The 11810-nt window shown below is 34.4% G+C and overlaps 1 protein-coding gene across 1 annotated transcript; it reads right to left on the reverse strand.

Annotated features, from left to right (window-relative positions):
* Nucleotides 1-8383: 8383 nt before the first annotated feature.
* On the reverse strand, nucleotides 8384-9025 carry LOC141719645 (secreted RxLR effector protein 161-like). The gene has a single exon (XM_074522024.1). The coding sequence runs from the start codon at nucleotides 9023-9025 to the stop codon at nucleotides 8384-8386; it is 642 nt and encodes a 213-aa protein (XP_074378125.1).
* Nucleotides 9026-11810: the final 2785 nt, after the last annotated feature.

Genomic DNA, 11810 nt, shown 5'->3' on the forward strand with positions numbered 1-11810 from the left:
TGTTTAAACTGGTTTAAGCCCAAGGTGAAATAAAAGAAATTTGGTCAAATCCTACGTTGCTCAAAATTTGATGAATATAAAGAAAGAAATAGCTGAGGAGACACAGGGTGCATACAGTTCACCAATGACAAACACTGATGCTCAGCACTAGTCAAATTCTGATGCACCTAAGGTAGTTACTGACTTTCCAATGAAGCCTAACATGAAAAGAGTGAGGGAGATCACTCATGAGCAATAGAGCAGTCTGTGAAGAGGCTGTAAAAGCAAGGATTGTTTCCTGGATCTAGCATACAAGAACTTGTATCTCAAAGGGATACAATAGATATCGCGAGTAATGATCCTGTCCCACAAGAACCTGCACTTCAAAGTAGTGTAGCAAATATTGAAGAGATAGAGCCTCTTGCTGAAAATTCCATACAAAAATGGCATGATAAGGCAATTGCTAAGATAAAAGCTGAAGCTGTCAAAATCAAAGATTTTTGCAAATCAATTGAGAAAGACACCTCTAAGCATACAGCTAATTTCAAACTTGGAGCTGCACATGAGTCAGACACTGAATCTGAGGAGAGGAGTACACAAGAACCTGGGTGTCAAAGTCATCCAATAACTCCTGAATCTCCATCCCCACAAGAACCACTACCTCAAAGTGGTAGTGAAGGCTTGACTCCTGGTCCAGTAACTTTAGCAGTTGATTCTGAAGGAAGGATGCATCCAACACCCACATCAACTGAACTTCTCTCAGTTCAATCTTTGGATGTCTACACAGAAGCTAATCCTTCAGAAGCATAAGGTATAAATACCGATTTAGCTTTATCATCATTTACTTTATATACTGGTTCTGTATTATTAGAATTTACTTCTAGTTTAAATCCTGATGAAATGAATGTGATTAGACCTTTACAAAGGAATACCACTATACATATGATCACATACAACTCTTCTCAGCCACCTTTTATTTATGTAGGACAAAATTTTTTAAGACTTTCATATGAGAATGAGAGAAAAGATCTAGTGAAAAAAAAAAATTCAAGAGGGGCAGGATCCTTACCTGGAACAAGGAGAGGTAGACGGGTGTCAAGATTTAGTTAATTTTTGTGAGGAAACTCTGACTATTAAAAGTCATGAGATGAGTGGTGTGAGGAGTAGTGAGACTACTTTAAAAGAATATAGAGATTTAAGTGTTTTTATGAAATTTTTTGCAGGTGCACAGAGTACTAAAGAAACAGCTGCTGAACAACAGTTTATAGACCCTTAGATAAACTCTGATGTACCAAGTGCGGATAATCTCCCTGCAGGTCTAAGTACTGATACTTTCCTGCAGTCCACTCAATCTATCATTCCACCTCCTGTTATTCTCCCTATTCCTGCTGTTGATGTAGATGCAGAACAATCCACTCAAGTTGAACCCATCATTGTAGAATCACCACAACATTCTACTGATACCGAGGTCTTGGAAATAAATCCTGATGTTCCACCTCATATGGCCACCATTATGGAAGATATAGAGTTGAATGTTGATGACATAACAGTTTCTGAAGCAACTAATTCTCACATAGCTCCAATTCCTAATGATTTGCTAAATGCTGAAGCTGAAGTTGAAGTAGCTCAGTTAGTAAAGGAGCCAGTTGCTAATGAGGAATCTGTGCATGGGAGTGAGTCTAATGATGGAGAAGATATTAATGTAGCATTAGATTCTGATGAGGATCTAGATGAACTTTTCTTTACCAGAAGACATTCCTGAATAAGAAAATAAAAGGAAACTATCTGACTTGGATGCCAAGAATCAACAAGCATTCTTTGATGAACTTTGGAATTTTAAATGGAAGGATGCTCATTATCCAATATCCATTACTCAAGTTGTTGAACATTTGGATACATCTAAGAAGAACATTAAATATCCTGACATTTTGAATCATCTCAAAGCTTCGGCCTTCCTAGTCAAGGCAGTTCAACATACACAAGAATCTGCCAACTCTCAAATCAATAAACTCAAGAAATCCTTTCTTGAAACCAAGATGACCACATCTAAGGAAATCTAAAAGCGGTTAATACTCATTCTTTCCAGACAGGAACAAATGAAAGCCAATCAAGCTAGATTGGAAGAAACTCAGAATAAGATGTCTGGGCAATTGAATGAGGTACAACGGTCAATGAAGCTTATAGTTTCCCTCCTACTTGGTGATAATGCCAAAAAAGGGGAGAAAGTGCTTAAATCTAAATACAAGCAACTCAAACTGTCAAATACTGATAAGGATGGTCCTGATGGTGATAACAAAGGCAGTAAAAAGGAGTTAGTTTTGAAGAAATAAGGTGGAGATCTAATTGGTACCAGTGGTACATCTAACACCACTAGTCAATCTAGAAAAGGTGGAGGAAGGAGATCTGGAATGCAAGTCTCAAAGAATTTGCAAAGTAAAGAGATGACTATGATTAAATCTCAACAAACTCTGAAAGTCACAAATGCTGATGATGGCCAGGCATTCTGGAGATATAAGCTAGTGCTGAAGCAAGTCAGTATCTACAAACACTGAAAGTGAAATGGAAGAAAACAACTCTGTTCTAAAAGGATCCAAAGATTTAAGATTTTGATTCTGAGGTGAGTAGAAGAATATTTGAGAGAGATGATCCTGGAGCTGATATGGAACAACTTAGGCTTTTGGAGGAAGAATTCAAATCAACGAGATCTATAATTTACTATTGCTATCTCACCTTATGAAGATGTTCCTAGTAGAAGACCTACAAAAGGAGTAGTGATCAAGGAGGTCAGTCAACCTGATGCTGAAAGGCCTTTAAAGACTCAAACAATTTTAAATGTTGACATGATTTATAAGGGGAAAGTGAAAATTGGTGAGAAATCAAAGCCAAAGCCTAAAGCAAAATTCAAGAAGAAATCAATATCTAAAGTTTCAAAATCTCAAACACTGATAGATCCAATCTATTCAGTAGTTGTAGTTTATGATGGTGCTGATGAAGAGAAGATTCAAGAAGAAGAAGCCAACCAGTTCCACAAGAAAAGAAAGATGATTCATGGAGCTGATTGGGCTGAGAAATTACAACTAATACCAACCTCTGACAATACTCAAGTTGATGAAGAAACAATTTTTGAAGCTCAACCAGTCACAACCAATGATACTACTCAAGTTGTTGAAAGTTCAAGTAAAATACAAGTTGATTTCACAAATCCTGATTCAGAAAATGTAAACTCTGATATGCCAGAATTGACCTTAAAAGAAAAGAAGAAGTTACTATGGGAAAGAAAAAAGCCTGCACCAGTAAGGGATTCTTCTGAGACTATAAACAAGATCTATAGTAGAACTCTCAGTCTAGAAGAGCTGATAGAACAAGTGGCTTGGGATTTTCAAAAGCTAATAAATATGTTGTTGATGCTTTAATTCTAAGGGAACCTGGAAACCTGAAAGGAATTTGGAATAATACAAAGCTTGAAGATTTGCAGAAAATTATGTCAGTACCGATTGTGAATGATAAAATTGGTGAAAAACTGATTTATTTTCTGGAATTTGGAAGAAGGTAGAGGCTTACTCAAGAGAAGTTGAAGAATAAACCATGGCAGGAGTTGGAATTTGTCACTAATTTACTTAAGGTAACCAACTCTACTACTGCTAGATGGTCAAAATTTATGAAGAACTGGGTATACATGAAGCAGAGAGGAATGCCATACAAGTCTAATTACATTCCAAATACATTAAAGAATCTGGTTATATTGTTGATATGCCTGTTAGAGGAGCTACAGTGGTCAAGTCTATTTGTGAAGAGGTTCTTACTTTCAATCCAGATGGAAAGAAAGTTAGTCTCTTGGAACTTAATGATCTGCCACTTGGAAGAGAAAATCTGCATGACCTCAGAGTTGTTGTTTATCAAAATGATGAATCTATAAAGGAGCTCAAGGATATCAAACAGAGAAGGAAAATGTATGTAAACGTTCTTGAAGATATTCTACTCAAGAAATTCCTTGATGAAGCTACTGATTGTACCAGATTTCAAGACTGAAGTTAAAGTCTGAAGAAACTGATTGTAAGATAGACTATTTGTTTATATTTCTGCATTTAGATAGTTTTGACATCATCAATAAGAAACTTGTCCATAATTACATAATGCACAAGTTGGGGAAGAATGTTAGAAGAAATTGATGATATCAGCATATAAACTATCAGAGTTTATTTATCAGTACTTGATATTAGAATTTAGAAAATGTGACATCATCAACAATTATCCTCAGCATTTGCTGATCAGTATTTGACATCAGCATTTGGTCACTTCAGCTGAAAGTCAGGAGATATCGAAGAAGGAGAGGATTTGCAGAATACATGTCGGTGAAGGACTTTACTTATTGTAGCAATCAATACATGGATATGTTTTAGGATTTCTTATTATAATAAAATAGGATTCCTTATTGATTGTGAAGCTGTGCAGTATATAAACACATATTAGGTTTACACTATAGGTGTAATGAATTGATATATCTTTTATGTAACCTAGCAGCTCTCAAGGATTATTGTTCATCCTTTGATATGGTAGTTTTGTTATCAGTTTTTATCAGTCAATACAAAATTGTTTCATTATGTTGAGAACTTAATTTGGTTTGTTTGCATAAACTGTATTCACCCCCTCTACAGTTGTATTAAGGACTTAACATTAGTGTATCCTATTCAACAATAGCTGTGAATAAGTTCCAATATATATCATATAAAATGATTAACTTAGAGTCTAAATACGCTCTAGATACTATTTTTGACTCTCAAAATACTCCCCTTTACTACCCCAAATTATGAACTTATCTCCCTATTAATCCTACACATTGTTTAGGGACTCAAACCCGTAGCTCTGATACCAAACCTGTGACGGACCCGCACTACTACTAAGACAAAAATATAGGGCATACTCTAGATATTTACGCTAAGCATGACATACTTAATATTACATATTAATAAAAAATACTTAACAATTTCCCACTCCAAGATCGCTACAGTTTTGAGTTTGAAACAATTATTATTACAAGTTTACCAACATTACAACCAAACTTTAGGTCATCTAATTACTATTACAAATCAAAAGTTTCTATTCTTAAATTCATCACTTCCCAAATCTAACCCCTAGCACTACCTGCTTGAATTCCTGTATATACTCATGTCCTAAACTACCGGTCTACTTACGAGCGGTTTAAATGACTCTCACCATATTTATATTTAACTAAAAGGTTAAATAAAAAAGAATTGAGCATAAAGCCCACCAAGTGTATATATATATAATCCAATGATGAATCAAATTATGACAGTGTATAATAAACGGATATAAAGAAATAATACAAACATTAATGATATCAACAAAATAAATAGTTAATAAAGGAATTAGAAACTTATCACAATGTACTACGAGCAAAGCTCGGTTATCAGCCCACGACAAAGTTCCGGATCCACATATCCAATATAAATTCTTAACTATACGGGATCCCAGGCAATCGTGGCCTATTAAAATTTATAATTTAAATAACCGGCTCGGTCAATATAGTTTCCATTTCAGTTTTCGATTGAGGATTCAAGATAGATCAATAAGGATTAATAAGGGATTCATTTTACTTAATTCCAATATGATCAAGATTATTCAATCAAGGTTCATTTCTTACAATGAATACGATTCAGCTCTTCAAGTTTAGTGATAAGATATCAAGAGTTGGGATTCTATTTAGTAGAGTAGTATGTTAATACATTAAGTTTCATAGAAAAAGGGATGACTACTTATATATCAAGTATTATATCAAATAAACTTTTCGTCGGTGATATACACATAACACATAATGTCACTTAGCATACAAATCATAAACATAATTATAGCTATAATCTTACTTAGACTCTAAATTGCAATTATCATATAAACTATCATGCAATTCTACTGGAAATCCTACATGACCTCTTCGAATATATATTACTAGCCCATAATCCATCAACCAACCAATACAATCAATTCTCAATTCATAAATAACAATTCAATTAACTAATAATACCCTAAATCCATGCATCTATTATCAACCATGATATCAACCATAATATAAACCATTAAACACCTAAACTAACTTCTCGTCACCAAAACCGAATTGCTATATCAAAATATACAAAATCTGAAAAAATTAAAAAAAAAATTCAACATCAAAATCATGTTTCCGCATTCATAACATATAATTTACATATCACGTACCATATATTATGATTTTCGTATCAAAAGCGCAAACTAACAAACCTCAAAATCATGAAAATTCGAGACAAGATTCATGAAAGGATCAAAATAGGTTTGTAATAATTTTTAACGCTCAATTTCATCATCACCAACCTCCGGTTCACCGAAATTCATCACCAGCGGCTGCAAAAATCCGGTGGTGCCCAAAATTGGGTTTCCAACAGGGATTTCTACCGATTGGAGTTTAATTAACTATGGGTAATCAAGAATCATAAAGAAAATCAGATTTTAATCATTAAAAATCAAAACACCCGAAGTGAGGGTTTGAATAAAAATGAAGGGGCACGCAAAAATACACATACATGCACATAAAAAGTCGAGTAGCACTCGATTGGATAATCAAAATTATCCGATTCTGAACAAAATCACGCAAAACTGACTTGAATCAGTGATGGCGAGTAGAGCTAGGGAGGATATATATATATATATATATATATATATATATAGAGAGAGAGAGAGAGAGAGAGAAAGAGTTTACATACGAGAAAGAAATAAGAGAGACAGACGAGAGAGAGCGATGCGACCGAGAAAAAAGAAAAGCCCCTTAGGACTTTTATGTCATGAGGGGTATTTTAGACATTACACAATTCCACTCCTCTTTTATAAAATATAAAATTATTTATATATATCATATATTTGCAACATTTTATGATTTTTAACTTTTGGAGAAAAATGTGATTTAAAGATTCTTAATTAGAAATCGCTCCAGTTTTTAAAAAATACTTTTATTTAAGTAAAATGTAATTTTTTTTGAAACTAATCTATTAAAATAAATAGATTTTTTAGAATCCTTTTTTAAAAAAATTCCAAAGGTCGTAAAACAATGAGAAATTCACTTTAAAAAGTCTTATGTTTACCAAAGAAAAGTATGAAATAATTCTCATAATTTTTTTAAATGTCTAAAAATTTTATAAAAATATTTAAATATTTAGAAATCATAAAAAATCAACCCAAAAATTTAATAAAATAATTTAGGAAAAATCTAAACACGTAAGAGTATATATACACGCTCCACCAAACATCTAATATTTATAAAAATGATTTATTCTACATAATTACTAATCAAACATACTCCTTTAAATATAATCATCTAGAACCAAAATAATATTAAGACTAAAGAAGATAATATTATAAGTAAATAGGTAAAATTTAAGATCGTTATAAAATAAATGAGAAAAAGGAAAACATGGAGGCTGATATTTCTGGAATGGATTGTTGAGCATGTTGGAAACGAAAATGGGCTTTCTCAGCTAAACTTTAACCTTAAACACAATAATATATATAAAAGAAACGCATACTTGTATTTATTTTTGAAACTACAACTTCAGTTTTTTTCTTACACCAGGAGAGCTTCGGCTCTGTTTCTTTTTCCTTACTTTTTTTTGTATATTTTACACAACTGAGAAACACTATATATAGGCTCTAAAACTAGGATACAGGTCATGCCTTACATCACCTAATATTTAATTTCTTATTTCCTAGAAAGCCTTTCATTTTCAAATTCTAACAGATAGCCTACCTTAATTCTAAGAGTTATTATATCTTCTCGTTTGAATCCTCTAGATTGTGCATCTGCTTCTTTCTTTGGTTCACATTCACTCAGAGCCTACCATATTTTACTAACATGACTCTGGGAACACTTCTTTGACCATGCATGCATGTAGAATTTATTACACACGATTATAACATCAATATTCAAGTCGGCCAACTGTAATTATTAAAACTACTCCTAGAAAAAATCTGACTTTCACCTTGAGTCTTCCATTTATTCTGGGAAGCCGCCTTTTATTTTGCATATGTCAACTTAACTATTAAGAGGGTTTGAATTCTAACACTTCCCCTCAAACTCGACTTTGCATTCTGAACTTCATTTTCATTTTTTCAAACATGTCTGGCTTCAAAGGCTTTGTAAAAATATGCGTTAAATTTTCTTCCGTCTTGCAGTGCACCAACTCCACAATTTTATCGTTCACCTGTTCTCGAATAAAATGATATTAATGTTGATGTGCTTTCTTCAATTGTGGGACACTGGATTTTTTGTCAGAGATATAACATATTTATTATCCACGTAAATAGTAACTGGATCTTCTTTGGCAAGATTTAACTCGCCCAAAATATAGTTTAACTACATAGCTTAACATGCGCACGCTGCTGCTGCGATATATTCCACCTCACATGTTGAGAGAGAAACTGTTTGTTGCTTCTTCGATGACCATGAAAAGATTGCAGAACCAATGTGAAAAGTGGAACCCGAAGTGCTTTTCCCGTCATCCAAGTCACCACCATAATCACTGTCTGAGTAACCTACTAATTTTGAATCTTGAGAGTATGTGTAAAATAAACCATGATCAAGTGTACCTTCTATGTACCTCAAAATTCTTTTAGCTGCCATGAAGTGATCTTGCTTCGGTTTCTTTATGTACCTACTAACCAATCCAACTGCATACATAATATCTGGATGAGTAAAAGTTAGGTACCTCAGACTTCCAATCAAACTTTTGAACAACATCAGATTTACTGGCTCCTTTGTTGAATCATCTCTGAGCTTTATGCTCGGTTCTGCTGGAGTGCTTACTAACTTGCATTCCTTCATTCTAAACTTCTTCAAAATCTGCTCCGCATATTTTTTCTGTGACATAAAAATCCCATCTTTGTTTTGCTTCACCTCGACTCCAAGAAAGTACGAAATTTGACCAATACCTGTCATCCCAAACTTGTTATTCATAACTTTCTTAAAATCATCAAACATACCAGGGTAATTTCCGGTAAAGATCATGTCGTCCACGTATAAGAAAAAACGATCATAATATCTCCCCCTGAATTTATTTTCGTGTAGAGAGCATGCTCATATGGACTCTTGACAAAACCATTTTTCTAGAAATATTCATCAACCCACGTGTTTCATGCTCGCGGAGCTTGCTTCAAACCATATAAGGCTTTCTTCAGTCCCTAGACCTTGTTTTCTCGGCCTTTCTGAATATATATAGACTTCTTCTTTAAGATAACCATTCAGAATGGTTCTGAGCTGCAATTGATGTCATAAGTCGTTTGGTATCAACTCTTACCACTGAAGCAAATACCTCATCATAGCGAATGCCATATCTCTGCTTGTAGCCTTTAGCTACCAGCCTTGCCTTGTACTTTTCCACTTCACTTTCTTGATTAGTCTTGGTCTTGTAAACCCATTTGACACCAACTGTTTTGTGTCCTTCTGGAAGATCTGTGAGCTCCCAAGTATCATTCTTCTTGATTGCGACAATTTTTTCATCCATGGCTTTGTTCCATTTGCTTTCTTCAGAAGCTTCCTCGAATGTAATTGGATCACATTAAGCCATCAAACAAAATAAAAAATAATCAAAGGATGTTTGTACCCGACTTTTTGCTTCATAGATATTTTCCAGACTCTGCATTTTTCTCGGTGCTCTCCCTGAACTGCTTCTTCCTCCCGTCGATGGTGTTGACGCTGGAGTTTGTGGATTTGGACTCTGTGGAGGAGTTAGATCATCATCATCATCATTAAGGAATAAACCATCAAATTTTCTTTCTTCATCGCTCCAACTCCAGTAATATGATTCATCGAACTCAACATCTCGAAAAATGATTAAATTCTTCATTAGGGGATTATAAAGTATGTACTCCTTGCTCTTTTTGTCATATCCAGTAAAGATGCATTTCTCACCTTTATCATCCAGCTTCTTCCTTTTCTGATCGGGAATGTGGACACAACCAATACACCAAAAAATTTTGAGATTTCCAACAGATGGGTTGTTACCACTCCATGCTTCATTTGGAGTTTTTTTCTGACACTTTTTGTTGGATAGCGATTCAACAAATAAACTGCATATAAAATAGCTTCCTCCCATAAAATTCTTGGCAAGTGCTTTGCTTTCACCATACTCCTTGCCATGTCAAGAATTATGCGGTTCTTCCTTTCTGTAATGCCATTTTGCTGAGGAGTATATGCCGTTATCAACTGATGATTTATGCCATGTGCCCTACAGAAGCTTCTGAACAAGTTGGAAGTATACTCTCCACCTCTGTCTGATCTGAGTGTCTTCAAATACTGGCCACTTTACTTTTCCGCCAATATTTAAAACTCCTTGAATTTATCAAGAGCCTCCTATTTTTCTTTGATGATATACACCCAACTTTTCCTGCTAAAATCATCAATAAATGTTAGGTAATACATGTTACCACCAAGAAATGTAACATCAAAAGGACCAACAATATATGTTTGAACTATCTCCAATGGTCTCCTTGCTCTCCATGATTTTCCCACGGGAAAACGTTTTCTGTGTTGCTTCCCCTTGACATATGCTTCACACAAATTTTACGGTTCGTTAATTTCTGGCAAACCATCTACCATCTTTGTCTTTGACAATAATTTTAAGCCAGAAAATCTAAGATGACTAGGGATGTCAATCGGGTCGGTCGAAACGGGTTTAGAAAAAACCAAACCCGAACCCGATTATTTTTGCCAAACCCGAACCCAAACCCATCGGGTTCGGTTCGGGTTCGGGTTTGTAGATCACTATCAAATTGTACCTTAATTTGCACAAACTCTAGTGAAAAAATACTAGGATCTGGTTTGAGCAAATTGCTCATAAATATGACGATATTGAAATTTTTGGGATTGAATTAAAGATTTTGAGAAGACAATGGATAATATACCTCTATAAATAAAATTGTTGGTGAAATAATGCAACAATCTTGACCTTTAGTATACTTGTAGTGAAAATGCTGCTAAAAACATATTTAAACAACTATAATGCAATAGTTTGTAAAAAGTATAATTTTTTAGTACTAATATTAGTAATATATTATATTATATATTATATTATTACTTATAAAATATAAAATATTATTTATATATTAACACCGGTTTCGGAGCGGGTTCGGGTCGAAACGGAACGGGGTTCGGGTTTTCGGGTCGGGTTCGAAACGGTATGCCTTAAAACCAAACCCGACCCGAAAATGGTTCGGGTTTAAAAATCAAACCCAAACCCGAATCCAAACCCGAAATATTCGGGTTCGGTAAAACCCGATCGGATTGGTACGGATCGGGTATCCATCGGTTCGGTACAAATTGCCGTCCCTAAAGATGACCATATCTCAAGTGCCACAACCACAAGTCATTTTTAATGACCGACTTTAACCACTTTTGCATATTCTTCTTCAGATCGAATGTGAAGAGGAGATTTTCTGACATCTCCACATTAGCGATCAATTCTCGAACCTGATTTTTGATGGTAAGAGAATTATCCTGCATCTGTATATTATATCCTTTCTCGACAAGTTGACCAAGACTGATGATATTACTTTTTAAAAGAAGGTATACAATAAACATCATTTATGTACCTTTTCTCATAATTTTTTGACACAATCGTAATTGTACCTTTCCCTTTGACCGGAATCTTTAAAGAATCGCCGAAATTAACTTCTCATGTGACTGTCTCGTCTATCTCCGTAAATAAATCCTTATGACCAGTCATGTGATTGCTGGCCCCTGAGTCAAGATACCAAATATTCTTCTTGCTTTCCTCGTCTCCTTTGTAAGTGAG

The sequence above is a fragment of the Apium graveolens genome, chromosome 4 (genome assembly GCF_009905375.1).
Source record: "Apium graveolens cultivar Ventura chromosome 4, ASM990537v1, whole genome shotgun sequence".
Taxonomy (NCBI): domain Eukaryota; kingdom Viridiplantae; phylum Streptophyta; class Magnoliopsida; order Apiales; family Apiaceae; genus Apium; species Apium graveolens.